This window comes from Mauremys mutica, chromosome 1 (genome assembly GCF_020497125.1).
Source record: "Mauremys mutica isolate MM-2020 ecotype Southern chromosome 1, ASM2049712v1, whole genome shotgun sequence".
In the NCBI taxonomy this organism is placed as follows: Eukaryota; Metazoa; Chordata; order Testudines; family Geoemydidae; genus Mauremys; species Mauremys mutica.
In genome coordinates, this window is record NC_059072.1 from 99,245,896 (window position 1) to 99,262,169 (window position 16,274).

At 41.0% G+C, this 16,274-nt stretch overlaps 1 protein-coding gene across 1 annotated transcript in view; it reads right to left on the reverse strand.

Moving 5' to 3' along the window:
• RFX4 (regulatory factor X4) overlaps nt 1-16,274 on the reverse strand; it is a 103,097-nt gene that overhangs the window by 2,829 nt on the left and 83,994 nt on the right. Inside the window, exon 17 of the mRNA XM_044980652.1 lies at nt 12,679-12,817. Coding sequence (XP_044836587.1) covers nt 12,679-12,817 — 139 coding nt within the window. The remainder of the gene's footprint in view (nt 1-12,678; nt 12,818-16,274) is intronic.

The window sequence follows — 16,274 nt, forward strand, 5'->3', positions numbered from 1 at the left end:
TTCTCATGAATGCTATGCCATTACTCAGAAGTGACAGACAAAACCATAACAACTCTCTATAAGAGACTCTTAGTGAACATTCAAAGTGTTCAAGTTTTATTCACGCATATGTTCAGGTAAAGTGCATTTTAAAGTTGCATGCACTAATATTCTCTGAAACTGAATTTAAAAGGTCTCGATCCTGCAAACTGATCCATATGAGTGGACCCTTATGCCCATATGGAGTCCCATTGAAGTCAATGGGGCTCTGCATATGGGCAGGGTCATCCCACAGGGATCAGATAGCAGGATTGGAGCGTAAATTTACACATGTGAATACTTGCACCAGAAATGCGTGTCTGTCTATTCAATCAGGGGAAAAACTAAACCATGTGACATTTAATCTATCACATCAACAGAGTTTATATTTCAAAGGTTGAGTATTAACTACTAATGTTTGCAATTAATCCACAGAATAAGAAATGGTTCGCAAATAGATCATTAAATTCAAACATCAAATACATTCAGGAAAACAATAACTGTTGTAAGATAGTCCACAAGCAGAAAAATAACCCAAATTTGTCACAATTCAAATCAAGAAACTTATTATCCAATAAACAGCAGGTCTTAAAATGTCATGCTTCCTGCTCGTTCTACTGCATTCCCAAGAGGAAAGATAAAAGGACCTTTAGAAAAAGGTGGTCTGTCCCCTTTGAATGTTTACAAGCCTGTCTCCCAGCCTCTGCAGAGAGGAGCCAAGGTCTGTCCACCTAGAAGGGAACTAACTGGTAAATCCAGAAATCCCTTTCTGTGAAAAATATCACATTTTTAAAAAAAAATCCCAATTTGAAAATTTTCCACAAATGGGAAATTCCATTTGGGGAGAACTGAAATGGAATTTTTCAACTTGCTGGCTGCCCACCTGGAAGACTCTTATCCATTTTACTTTCTGCAGGCAGGCAGCTGGAGAGTTCAATTTTCCCTGCCAGAAAAATAATTTTCTTTAGCAAAATGGAAGTTTTCCCACAAAACAATTTGATTTTGCAAAAAGGGCTTTTTCTGTGAGCAAATAATTCAAATGGAAAATTCCTGACTAGCTCTGCTAACTGGAGAGCTTCTACAAAGAGGTGGGATGGTGAGTTATGAAAAAGAATCTTTTTACACTCCGGCTATCTAAAGGGACAGCTGGAAACAGGAGAACAGAGGAGAATGATATCTGCCTCCTGCTAAGGGGAAGACAGGCTGAAGGCAGGACAGAAAGGAAGTTTGCCTTCTATAGCTGGGAGGCAGCAAACAAGTCATGGTCCATGTAGTGATATGTGTAATAATTTTGAGTAGTGGTACATTAGGAGGAAAAAAGGGAAGCTTTTCTGTTGTAGGATGCTTTTTATGGCAGAAGTTTGAAGCTAAATCCCGGGAAGATGGATTAGTTAGGAGAGGGCAGGTGAAGAGGTCAAAGATGCATGATGGATTCATTTAACACATGGCTTGTCACTTTATCACATGGCTCTCTCATCTCCATACATGTAGCATATTATATTTTCCTGTACAATGTTTGACAGGAAAACTCGGTGGTGCTTTGCCATTGACTTCAGTGGGGCCGTTATTTCACCCTAAAGGCCTTGATTTTCAGAAATGCTGAGTACCTAGAGCTTTCATTGAAGACAATGAGAACTGCAGGTGCTCAACACCAAGGAAAATCAAGTCTTGAAATTTTACATTAAGGGACGTAAGGCCACAGAGGGAGTCAGTCTCTGAATGAGGCTTAGAATTTAGGACTATGGCAGTCTACTTGAATTGGGTAGCTAATCTGGTTGGTGAAGGTTAGAGATTTTAGAGCAATCTGTCAAAGCAATTATAAATATTTAAGTAAAATCTAAGTAGTTCCAGGTAAAGTTTAACAACTTTTCATATCTTTAAAGTGTCAGGTGAATAGCTCAGTGGAAGAGCCTTCTCATTAATATGCTCAAGAACTAAGTCTTCTTGGACCACAAAGGCAATATTTGAAGTGGGAAGGTAAAATCCCTCTGAAATTCATTCAGTCAATCATATGGGGATGCTAGGAAATATAGACCACCTCTGCCATATATCCAGCTGTACAAATATGCTGCCATAGAGTACAGTCAGACAATACTTTGTAACTACGGCCCTTCATTTTCAGTTTCTATTTTGTTTAAAATTTCCCAGAAATGTCAGTGTTTATTACAAAAATTTAAAAAAATGGGGAAAAATCAGTGCAAAAGATTAACTTCACAGTTTTCTGGGTAAATATTGAGATTATTATTGGGGGATGGGAGGCTAGAAAAAAGCAACAAATAGAGAAAAGTCAGAGTATTGAAAGTAAAACAGCTTAATGCTGTTGTTTATTTGATGAACTGTACATTAACAGTATATACCCATATGCACGTGCATGCATATATGTGTGTGTCTTCCACTGCATTGCCTTACGTTAACAGACAGCCTCTCATTCACCCCAGACTAATCTATTATTAAAATAAACACATCTACCTAATGTAATATAACAATCAGTATTGTCGTGTACTTGTGTGGTCCAAAATTTGAGTGAAAATAGTAAAACCAAGAACAATAGCTTTTGTAAAGCCTGGGAATTTTTCAGTAAAAATCAGTAAAAATTTAAAACAAAGGGCCTTATCTGTAGCCTAGTGGCCAATTTAACCTGTTGGCTAGGGCTGTTCAGGGGAGGTCATTAAATCAATCGCAATGTCCCACTTTATAGCGGACAAAGCTCTGAGCTGTTCTCCTTCCTAGCCTCAGAAGCCCCTGAGGAGCAATGTTCACAAATTGTCCTATGTTACCAGGTGCAAGAGTAAGGATGAACCATTTGGAAAAAGGTAAAAGCTTCAGGGATAATTTAAATGAAAAATTTTTACTCTCCAGAGGCCCACAGAGTGAAGCTTGGTCTGAACTGGAGATAAACTGGGAAAATACTATATTGGCCTAATCAAGATCTTGTCTTATAAACATTAAGAACATAAGAACATAAGAAAGGCCATACCGGGTCAGACCAAAGGTCCATCTAGCCCAGTATCTGTCTACCGACAGTGGCCAATGCCAGGTGCCCCTGAGGGAGTGAACCTAACAGGCAATGATCAAGTGATCTCTCTCCTGCCATCCATCTCCATCCTCTGACGAACAGAGGCTAGGGACACCATTCTTACCCATTCTGGCTAATAGCCATTTACGGACTTAGCCACCATGAATTTATCCAGTCCCCTTTTAAACATTGTTATAGTCCTAGCCTTCACAACCTCCTCAGGTAAGGAGTTCCACAAGTTGACTGTGCGCTGCGTGAAGAAGAACTTCCTTTTATTTGTTTTAAACCTGCTGCCTATTAATTTCATTTGGTGACCCCTAGTTCTTGTATTATGGGAATAAGTAAATAACTTTTCCTTATCCACTTTCTCAACATCACTCATGATTTTATATACCTCTATCATGTCCCCCCTTAGTCTTCTCTTTTCCAAACTGAAGAGTCCTAGCCTCTTTAATCTTTCCTCATATGGGACACTCTCTAAACCCCTAATCATTTTAGTTGCTCTTTTCTGAACCTTTTCTAGTGCTAGAATATCTTTTTTGAGGTGAGGAGACCATTGTGATTGATTTATTTCTTAATTCACATTAGAATTTAATGTTAACTTGGAGTTTCATTACACTTGGAGCCAGTGTTCCAGCTTAAAAAAATCTTATCTTCCTGATGTTCTAAACAACTTTCCCTCTTGCTAATCAGACTAGAACATTCTGCTATCCTGACATGCTACAATTTCCTACTTGAAGCTGTGAGGCAAAGGCTGGGATTCAAAGCCAGGGCTTGACCTCCTTGCATGAACTGAGAATGAGGCCCTTATACACTCCAGGAGAAGCTCTCTCTGTGATGTACAGAAGGCTTCTAAAATTTCAACAAGGGAAACCGAATGGTCTCTAGGGAATCCTCACAGATTCTCCAGGTTATGCCATGTCATTATTATATGAGGGAGTCACACAATGCAGTTCACTTGGCAGGTAGAGTAGATGAACATATAAAAAAGATGCCATTTTTGCATTTAAGCTTTGGCCTATGGAGCAAACTCCATAATGCATTGAAAGGGAGAGCTAATCTGCCTTCCCACTTTCAGTTAATATGCCACAGTGAGGCTTTCCCGAGAGCAAGGGCTAATGACTGAGTATAAGGGGACAGGATACAGTGTGCTGCTTTTCTGTTTAGTCAAATACCTCAGATGCAGCTGTGTTTATGGATGTGTCACGAATATAAAAAGAATAATTGCCTGAAAATAATATGGACTCCAAATATCTACTATTTTACAATAAATTCTGTTATGACTGAATCCAACATGGAAAGTTTTGTAATGGTAGGTCAGCTAATTGCAAATGAGTCAGTGACTTCTTTTTCCCTACAGTGAAGAGACCATTGAAAGACAATATTTTTAAAGTACCCATTGGCCCCTGCCTGACTATTAACTCAACCAATGAAGCATCTATTCAGCCTTGTTGGAGTGTCCAAAGCATAGCCATCTGCGCGGATGCCTGCCCAGGCTGCCTGAATCACCTCTCACACTTTACATCCGGTTTAATGAAGAGTGCTTAAGCATGCTGAACTCAAAACACTGGGGCCTAGTGATCTTTGCCAGATATAAAGGCGACATTTGTTGGAGGGCTCTTGACAGGAAATTACTATTTTCTGGGTCAACTCACACTTGCTGCTACCACTGCTGTTTAAACTAGACAAGAAACACTAACCCCTTTAAGTTTGGATGACTTTAAGCTGATTATTGTTAAGGCCTTTCCCCAAAAATTTTAAATTAACTCAATTTCTTTTAGTATTATTTTAGAAAAATACCATGTTAAGTGTCTTCTCCCGCCAATGGAGTCTGAGTTCCTTCAGAGCAAGGCTAAAGAATAATCTCTTTATCCTTACCCTTTAGCAAGCCGGTTGATTATGCAAGGAGGTGAAAGGTGTCTCTGTCCAAATAACAAAATATTTTCCTTATGAATGCAGCTCTAACTTTATACTGCATTAGCTCACACTTTTGAACAGCACTGGAAGTCATTATTATATACATTATCTTTAGGATTCACAAGTACCTAGTCAAAAGTTATATCTGTATTAAAGAACTGGTTACAAATGAACGTTGTGGAAAGTTGTACAGTAAAAGCTCACAAATGTAATAATAAAAGCTATTTATGTATCGGTCGTTTCTTTCTAACCTTTAATTTGACTCTTTTCTGTACAAAGCTAGGTTTGGTGTGTCTTGGCCCATCACAGATGTAGGGTAAGTGATTTGGGCACTTTTGAAAATGGGACTTAGGGACTTTGAAAATGTTACCAATGCTTATTTTTTTAAATGTCATTTTCTGCTTTCCAATAGAAGTACGTGATTATTTCAATTGAGTACACAACAGTCTGATGGACAGTTATGAAATTTTATCTTCTAGAACAATAATTCAAGTTTCTTAAATGGGATTTGGACATATTGGTCCTTACTTATTCTTAATGTCATTACTAACTACAAGGAAACTGTCTGATTCTAATGAGTGTTACAGTTTCCAGGATTATAAAGTGGTTATTGGGGGATGAGGACACATGGAAAAGGGAAGGCTATTGTGTAAGGATATAGTACACATGGGGTGAGGTTCTCACCCCTTCTCCAGCCCCATTAAGGCAGGCAAAAAGGGCTAGGGTGGTGTAAAGGGGCTCTAAAAACACTAGTTCCCGGTGGAGGAGAACTCACCTGGTGCAAGCTCCGCAAATAGAGAGGAGTAAGACTGTCTTCAGTAGCCTCCCCCGCCCCCCAAACCTGGCCTAGGGACATGTCAGTGGTTGTGAGGGGAATGTCAGAGGCAGGGCTGCTCATGCATTGCTGCGGCCCATAGGGCAGCCCTGAAAAGCTACTGTAACTTAGACAAGACTTCAGGGCTAAGTTATGTTGGGGGCCTCTCGAATCCCCGGAACAGCCCAGTGTCAGCAAAGTGCAAACATGGCTTAAAGCAACCTTAGCCTCTGTCGTCAACCCCAGCGTTTGAGTTCTGTGCTGTCCTTAAAAGTGCAACCCCGAATTAAACACAGGGAGCATAGTAGTATTAGAGTTACCAGGGCTACGAGTATATCCCACACCACTGTGAGCATTAGCAGGAGCGAAGAGGTTACTTATGAGAAGGTACACAGGTAAACATGCACATGTGCTGTCTAGCAGAAGATGTGTCCAGTCACATATAACCACAGACATGTGGGTTATAATCCTGTTTCATTGGTAGACCTCCAGGCACTTTGCTGCCCACATTAAACTCATGCAATAAACTAAACTACTGCCATACTGGAGTTCCAAAGGAATTGTGGCCTTAAACAGATAACATCAATAAATACCACATTTGTAGAGCTCCAGTCATCACTGTGCACTGAACAAAACATGTACTGCCCCAAATTGCTGTCACTATAAACACAATGTGGAGATCAAAGCCTAGCATTACCACTTGTCCTGAAACTCATGGGACACATTTTTCATAGTCTGTCTCACATTCTGAGTGCTGGCATGGCAATGTTTGTGTAATACACTATTCAATGTGTGTTGTTTTCCCTCTCTGCCTAATCCATAAAGATCAATAGAACATATGACTTTGCTTCAGCTTCTAACTATGAGAAGTAGGCCCCAATTCTGGAACATATTGCTATTCAGTACAACACTTAAACACATGCTTAAGTGCTGTCCTAAATAGGAATGGTCTTAAGCAGTTGCATAAGTGCTTTTTATGCATCAGGGCCTCAGTCCTTTACCTCCATCTATAGAGGCTTATGCTCTTGGCTCTGGCGGTCCCAGGTTCAAGAGGATTGTCATTATATTTACATGACATTTTCTTTGGACAGTGAAACTAAAGAGGTGAGTTGTGCATTCTGTCTCCAGTCAGAGTCACTTCCTAGTTCTTGTACATTAATGCAATGCTATTGTGTTTGGGTTTCCACATCACATCGGAAAGTTTAAATCGATAAATAAATGTTTGACTTGGAGATGAACGTATTGTGTCTTATGTTCAGTTACTAGAAATTTTAAAATATTAAAAACAAATATGGTTTCATGTTCATGAAAACACAGCTCTTCATATTAAGGTAAGTATTGTGAAAGTACTTGGTGTTTTACAAAACAAAAAAATGTTGGGGCCTAAATTACTCAGTGTCCTGTGAAGTAGCAAACAGTTTCTGGAGTTTGAGAAGGGAGAAGATGAGTGTCTAGAAAGAAAGTGGAAGAATATTTTAACTGAATGATACACTCAGTCATAGTCTGCTCAGGGTAAAGTTATTCTATTTCTCATGCCAAAAGTTTTGATCAAAACTCAACTGACTTTGGTCAACACAGATTGGCTAGGCAGTGACATTATGAATAAAATATACATCTCATCACTGTGCCATGGATTGTTAGTGAAAATGCTCAGTTCTTTGACAAAATTGTTGCCAATGGCCTATTAAATATGAGGTAACACCAGCAGCATCTGGTTCAGCTAAAACTATGTAGGTGGGTAATTTACAAAGTATAACCTGCAATACACAGGTGTTTATGTATAAATATTACACACTTCACTAGTTGCAGGAGCCACATATGATCATATGCAGTTCTGCATTATTGCCTAGAAAATGAGATAGTAGTTAGAAAATTCACACAGTAGATCATTTCACATTGATGCACCATGCTCTTGCTGGTGAGCCAGACCTGGTGTGCTAAATCTGAGCAATTATAAATAGGAAGCAGCTGCTCTGAGAACTATCAGCAGATGCCACCAGAAGGCAAATGGAGTTAAAAAATATTCAGGCTAAGATTAAGATACATTTAGCGAGATTCTGCATAAAGGACCCAATCTAATTACAATTTAAGTCAATAAAAAGACCCCAATTGACTTAAGTGGGAATAGGAGCAAGTGAGAGACTGAAGCCAGCACAGCAGCTGCAGAAAGCAGTTCAACTAGGAGCCCACAGCTATTGATGATGTCATTAGTAGAACTGCGTGGGAAGTGGTTTTCCTATCCCATGAATATTTTCAAGATTTTGGAAATGTTTCCTATTCTGCATCGAGATGAAACCAAGACCTTCTAAAGTTATTTGATAAAAAAAAGAGAGAGGCGAGACACAGACATGACTTGCTCCAAATCAAGCAGATCAGGGACTTGAATTCATGTCTCCCAGGTGCAGGCCTGCTGACAGCAATTCCAGGCCATGGGTGGAAGTGATGAAGCTGTCACTTCTGGGACTGACCCATCACTTCCGGGACCGATAGCACTGGCCAATCGCGCCAGCCCCCCTAAAGCGCGGGGCCCGGAGTGGTTGAGTGCACCTAGGAGACCTGAGGCCTGCCCGGGTGATTTAAAAGTCCCATGGCTCCCGGCCGCCACTGCGGCAGTGGTGGCAGCCAGGGGTAGGGTGACCAGACAGGAAATGTGAAAAATCAGGACAGTCGGTGGGGAGTAATAGGAGCCTATAAAAGAAAAAGACCCCAAAATCGGGACTGTCCCTATAAAATCAGGACATCTGGTCACCCTAGCCAGGGGTCCCTGGGCCCTTTTAAATGACCCAGGCCCCTGTGCAATTGCCCCCTTTGCCCCTACCCCGTCGGCAGGCCTGCCCAGGTGAGTACCCAAACCACTTGGCTATTGGCTATCTTGGGTGGCTCTCCATCCCGTCCCCTCCCCGCCCGCCATCCTGGACCTGAGAAATCTTCCCGACAAGGTTTTGTCAAAACTGTCCCTTTCCTACAAACTATTTTGGTTTTGACAAATTGGCATTTTCCAACAAAAAAACATTTTGTCAAAAAAAGTCTCCACCAGCTCTAGTCATCAGATTGCTTTCTGCAGTTTTCCCTCTGAACATTCACTCCACTGTGTTGATTGGCTGTTTGCTTCAATCTCCACTCTTCCTTTGTCTTTCAGTCTAACCAATCCCCTCCTAACATACACCCATCAAAACGATTTACATAATAAAACAAAAGCAACAAAAATATCCTGGGACTAATGTGATGTTTGCAGCCATCACACTGTTCACTCTGCTTGCATGTTACCCTTTTCCCTGCTCCTTTGTTTGATTTGTTCACTTAGACCAGTGGTTCTCAACCTGCATCCGATGGGCCACTTGCGACCCAATCAGCACACAGCTGCGGCCCATGTGACATCCTCAGTGCCATACAGGTAGTATATATATATATATATATATTTTTGTGGCTGCGGCCCACATAACACATAGAGAGCTGCATATGCTGCCCACAATGGTAAATAGGTTGAGAACCACCGACTTAGACGGTAAGCTCTTTGGGGCAGGGGCTGTCTCTTGTGTTTGAACAGGGCCTAGTGCAATGAGACCCAGTTCTTGATGGGCTCCTAGGCACTACTGTAATAAACATGGTAAGCAGTACACTAAATAATGCTCAACTACGCTTTTCTACCTAAACCAAATGTGGACTATGGAAAAATATTTCCTTTGAAAAGAAAAACACTGGTTAATATATGCCACTTGACTGAGAAGCCCATGCAGACTGATGGAACCAACTTCACCCATGGCATAAATGGGTGCAGCTCCCCTGACTTCCGTGGAATTGTGTCTGCATAGTGCTCTGCAAATTTGGCCCATTTTGTTTTGATTTTGCAAAGTCATGAATTCTGCTTTATGATTCCTTGCAGCAGGTTCCCCTTACAAATGCTTCCGCTAGAAAAAAAATGTGGCTTCATAATATCTCTTTTAACTTTTCAGTGCAGAACACATAATTAAGTTGTTATGCATTAGAGTGATTAATAAAATGACAACACTTATCAGTGCAGAGATTTTACAGCATTCCATTAAACTTAGAAAAAACAAAAACAAAACCACCTTGATTTCAGCCAATGTCATATTAAAACTCTTGGAAGCATTCTTGCATCTTTGGGTGCAGTTTATAGCTCCTTTAAATGTAAAATTAACACATTAATAGGGTTTTGATGACTACATTCTGCATTAAAAAAATCTCAGTTTACAAGCAGCGTAAGAAAGAACATACTAAATTCAAGCTTAGGTAACTGCTCTGAAATATGACCAGTTAAGACACATCTGCTTGTTCTATTTTGTTCTAGAATGTTCAAGAGCTGAAGGAGGCAGAAAAACTATTTGAAACCTGGACTTGAAGAGACAGTCTACTACAGCAACAATGCTTGCAAAAGAAAACTCCCTCAAAATGGTTGCGTGATTTTAATTTTTTTATTTGTATATGTTGCCTTAACCATGAAATTAGTGTGACTCAATGTAGTTAGGGGGGAGGGATAGCTCAGTGGTTTGAGCATTGGCCTGTTAAACCTAGGGTGTGAGTTCAATCCTTGAGGGGGCCACTTAGGTAGGGATCTGGGGCAAAAATTGGTCCTGCTAGTGAAGGCAGGGGGCTGGACTCAATGACCTTTCAAGGTCCCTTCCAGTTCTAGGAGATTGGTATATCTCCAATTGTTACCTTTTTTTGTTATCTCTATTTATTGTTATTTGCATAACATGCTATCTATTTTTTACATTGCAGACTGTCACAAGAGGATAAGAAATTTGAGTAAGGGACAAAATTTCTAAACAAAAGCAACAGCCAAATACTCTATTATACACACAGACACATGTGCTTAGATAATTTCTAAGCCAGTGCCTTAGATCACATATTTAGATTGTTTTTCATGCAATTGTTATTATATATTTTTCTGCAATTAATAACAGTGAGATAGAAAACTGATTTCCAAAAGGTGAAAAGTCTTTGATTTCAAAGGTTTGTTACAGAATATAAGAATACATAGTGTAGTGAAAAACAGATACATACAAACTTGTCTTACACTACTAAACCTAAATATCCCTCATTCTTCTTACTGTAGATATAGCTGTTGCACTAAAGGTTAGAGTTTCTACCCAGCACCTGGCATAATTGTCTGGGCCAGGTGCTTGGAAAATGCATAGGAAATTGTGGGAGGAATGTCTTCACACAGGCCACTGAGTCATGGTCAAGCAGTTAGTAATACCTACCTCTTATGCAGCACTTTTCATTCATATATCTCAGAGTGCTTTACAGAGTATCATTATCCTCATTTTACAGAAGGGGAAACTGGGGCACTGAGAGGGGAAGTGATTTGCCCAAGTTGACCCAGCAGGCAAGTGGCAGAGCCAGGAATAGAATCCAGGTTTCCTGTGTCCCAGGCCAATGTTCTATTCACTAGAACATACTGCATCCTCCATGAGAGCTGCTCCAGCCTAATGACTGAGTAGGCTCTGTGGCCCCTGTGTGTCTCCCTAAATTCACTATAGATGAAAGATAGGAGGATCCATACAGATGGACACTCCCAATTTTGCCTCCTCCAGAATCCTGCCCCTACCTGCTTCCTGCATGCTTCCAGACACAGAGCCCCCGTGGAGCTGTGCTCCACACTGTGCATCTGTGTATCCCCCAGAACCTCACTGCTTTGTGGATCCATCCTAGTTTTGTTGCCAACGGCTGTGTCTGCACCTCTACATCCCATGCTGGTTCTGACAGCCAGTTTCATGAACTGAAATAACTAAATAGTGTAGTTAATGTACAGTATGAGACTTAGAATAGAAAGTGGACTAAGATTGTGCTTTTCATGCAATAGAATTCCAAAGTGCTTCACAATGCATGCAGAAACAAAATGCAAGTGGTACTCAATCAGTGAAACTAAACCTGAGTCAGAAGACACAGGGCTTGATTCACCACTGTACTACGTTAGTTTCATGCCAATGCAACTCCATTTAAATTAATTGAAAACTGGAGTAATGCAGTGGTGAGTGAGACCCATAGTTTTTATTTACAATTAAATGACTGACTCAGTCAGATACACACCCTACCTATGAAGTGCATAAAAGCCCAATACATATGTTTGAAACAGCCAACACAAAGGCTTTATATCATCTCAAGCCATTACTGGCCTCATACAGACAAACAGTTTTAATAAATGGACCTCATTTTAATACTACATGATTGATTAGATAGCTGGATAGATAGAATCCAAACTGTGCTGCAAGTTACAAAAGTTCTTAAAGCAACTTCATGATAAACATGGGATGAAATCCTGCCTCCATGAAGTCAATAGCAAAACTCCCATTCAGTGGGATCAGGATTTCACCCAGCATATTTAATTAGATGCCAATATAAGTTTCAGAACTGCAGTAAAATACTGTTTTAAGAGTTGAATTTCAAGCAGTATTTGTCACAAGTTCAGGCTCCCCCTACCCCCCCCCCCAATACTCAAAGGCAAAGGTTCCAAAAGAATGGACTACAATCCTAGCACCAGATGAATTATGTCCGCTATTTTAAAACACTTATTTCAAATAAGAAGTCTGTTTAACTTCAGAACAGCTAATGCAAATGTTCAGTCATTTAAACTGATTTTTTAGACTGGTGCTTGGCAAAGAAATGTTTTTTTTGTAATCCCATCAATTGCATTTAAGATCATAGTATTCAAAAACAACTTCACAGATTAAAGTGACTTTTGGCAAAAGAATCTGCAGCCAGGATGAAAATGTTTATGAGGAATTTTAGACCGCTATGGTCTGTAAAAGCTGAGAGTAAAAATCAGGGCATAGCATATAACATCACGTATTAAAGATTGTTTAAAATAGTTTGAATGCTGATTACAGATAGTTTAAAATCTTCATTTAATACATTAAATCATGCATTGGCAGTAAGACAACAGACTTACCTGTGAAGAGCTTCTGTGATAAGCTGAGTAATGAAGTGGTCCAGAAATAGTAGTGTCATGTGATAGAGATGGATATTGACTCTGCATTGGATAAGGGTGCTGGTTGCTATAGCTACCATAGTTGTAGCTTCCTGTGTACCTAAAATGCATGAAACCCCCCCACACACATTTAGTACTCATAATAACGGCATTCCTGCTACTAGTTCTGTTGTAGTTTTCTAATGCTATATGCCAGATATATTTGCATTTGTTTCCACAGGAGAGAGATGCTCTGAAGAACAATCTGTACGAAGATTTACCCCAACTCAGCTCAAAGATGCAGATGTCACTTAATGGAATTATGTGCTCTACATCGAGCAAATAGAGTGACTCTATGTGTCTGTGTGATTTGTAATCAGTCATTTGTAGTGCTTTCTAAGGGTCCAGTTTGGCCACCTTTACTAGTGTTCCATAGTCCCCTATTCTGAGTGGTGGTTCATGGGGCTACTCACACAATAAATATTATTCAGCATGAGCCAGAACGGTAGAACTGGGCCGTGAGAGCTAAACTGTTAAATGTAGCCACAGCCTTGCACTGGGGCAAGGGATGCTCCCCACTTATGATGGGGTTGGTGGAGTAATTTGCTACTTCCCCATACTCTTCCTGTGGAGCTGAGCAGAGGGGCAGAGTCATGTCTGTACCTACTCCCCTTCTCTCCATACCCCTTTTTTTGGGGACAGCTGTTCCAACACAGGTGGGGATGGGGGCAGGAGAAGCCCCTGCACTTTTCTGAATGTTTCAGGTTAATCCTTAGGTGGGTCACACAAGAGGAGAAGGGATGGAGACTCTTTACAGTCTCCCTGCCTTTGCATGGCCATGTAAATGCTAGATGCTAATCTAGCTCGAAAGCACCAGGCTTTAAAAATGCACATGAGCTAGAAGTGGTACTGATATAGGAATGGAGGGGGGAGGATGAGGCTCATTTACATTTTATTTTTATTGATTTTTAACATCTTTTAAACAGATTACTATAAGGTGCACAGGGTAGATCTAGAGTCTGGATACATTTAACCATCTCCCATTAGTCTTCAATATAGCACTCTAAAGATACTGTGCTATATTGTAAACCAGACAGACAAACAGGTATGTTTATAAATGACAGCAGGACAGTCTGAAAATGATTGCTTTCAAAACCCGGGGCCAGAGGCCCCTCTTCATTCAGAAGTGTGAGGTGGAGCAAAGCAAGCAGGGGAAGAGGATGGACCTCAGTGGGACTCAGGCATGAATAGGGAGGTTTTCCATAAGGGGGACTGGTTCATCTGGGCGGCTCGCTGGGTCCTCCACTCTCTCTTAATTGGAATGGAATAAATGGCCCAAAGAGTCAAAGATGTTAACATGACCCTGTCCCTATACAATATTAAACATGATTCCTGGTTTTGAGTACGGAGACCTTGCCCTGCTTAGCCCCATGGAATCAACCAGCATTAAAAAGCATTTTAAACTTTTATTAAAGCTACAGCAAAAGAAGGAAAAATAGTGAAAGCATTTGAAATGTAATGTATTAAAGGAAGCTTTTCTTCATTCCTTTTAGCTGTAGAGTTTTTAGCAAACCCCAGCCTGACAGTCTTTGAGATGGTATTAAAGGTGTAATAACTGTCTTTTTTGGGATGGGGGGGGGAAAGAAAAGTTGAAATGGGTTGAAGTTGCTGTTGTTGTTAAAGTCCAGTCCTGATCCCTTTCAAAACAAAACAAGAAAAACATGTACGAGGGGAGAGAAAAGCACAATGAAGATATAAAGTGCAGCTTCTGTCTCTGGTGCTAAGTCTTGCTTGTAATCTCACTCCTGAAGAAACCTGGAGCACACAGTCCTATCTACCACTCCCAGACCTGGCAAGCTGTCCCAGTGTTGGGCTGTTTAAGGCATTGCTTTTATCTGCCTCTCTGGTCGTGGGCTCACAGCAGTGTTGTGAAAGATACAATCTTAGTAGGCTAAGCCAGATTCGTTTTAGAAGGCTAAAAGAGAAGAAAAAAGAAATAGGGTGGGAAAAGGAAAATGATATTCAAGGGAGGGCATGACAGCTACAACCCAAGTCTCACATCCCAACAGGTGTTTGGGATTTAGCCTGGTAGAGGTGATGTCAACTGTGTCCCTCTCTTTGGCTCAGTGTGGTCAGGGCACCTGTCAGGGTCAGATCAATGAAGGCCCAGGGGTGTCAGGGTGGGTTCCAGGAGAAGATTGGGGTGGCAGCCATGATGGTAGAGCTCACTCCTTTCAGTCCACCTGTCCCCAGGCCTTGTGTTTTGATACCCTTCCCCCCTCCAAGTCTCTTTTTAATGACCCCAAAAGGGGATGAAAGCAAACACAATAATGAGGGGATGAGCTATTATTCCTATTTAGGCCTGCTTGCTGACACCCCAGATTTGGTCCATTGATTTTCAATTCCATTCTCTTGTTTAGTGGTCATGATTTCAACACCGTTCTTGGGTGGTTTCAGTAGATCTTTTGGTTTGGACTCATTTATTCTGTCTCCTTATTATACCTTTTTCCAAACAATTTTATAGAACAGTCTGAATTGGACTTTTACTACCCTGGACAACTTAGAGTGTAGGCCTCTGCACAACAACTCCTCCCGATGGCAGCATAACTCCTCCTGCCATGCCTGTGCTCTATCTCTGGGGCAGATAATGTCAGTCAGACCATCATTGCATTTCCGCTCAGCACTGCATTAAGCATGTTCCTAGGACAGCATGCTGTATATGGTAGCAGCTCTGTCCCTGCCTTCACTCCTCCAAACTCACATATTTTCAACCATGTGGTGTCCACATGACAAGGCTTTTTCAGCCTCCTTGTAAGGACAGGCAGGGGCATGCCATGGAGTTGTCACACATTTATTCTACTGCAACCCACCTTTGGGGGGTCTTTTTGCTTCTTGCTCCCCTTTGCAGGGCAGCATGAGGCTCAAAGTCAACAACAGATTTTCTGGTGGTCAGTGGTAAGCCTTGGCTTTCTTACATCATTCTATGGTGCAGTCTCTTTTTGTGGAAGGTTTACACCCACCACTGGTCAAGTCTGTCCACAGTTTAGGAATGCTCTTGGGATGTAGCATGGAAAAGAAATGTCACTCTCCCTGAGCAATCAGAGTCTCTTGTTCAGTGTGCAGCATTTAAAAAACCTAGAACACACCCAGAACCAACTCATTGTGAAAAAGTACTTGAGAAAATAGACTCTTGTCACCTTGTCACAGATGACCACTGTCCAAGATCTCTCCTTTTAAGACTACTGCCTTGTGATGTCTTACCAGTACCAAAATATGTTGATATTGTTCACACTTGGGTGATTCCATTTTGGACTGGTTCCTACCACAAGTGGGCAACAAAGAAAAGCACCTACCCAACAGTTGCCTATGCACCTATTGTGGATGCCAGATCAAGTGACATGGCCATAGTCTATACTACAATGCTAAAATGTACGGTTATATTTTAGTAGCTCTAGGGCAGCAGCATGCCATTCAGACCAAGGATCAGCAGCTGAATGCTGATGCTCAGCAAGTGAAATGAATTCTCCCAAATGAACTTGGTTCCAGTGTGATTCACCTGGGCGGTATTACACCCTGTG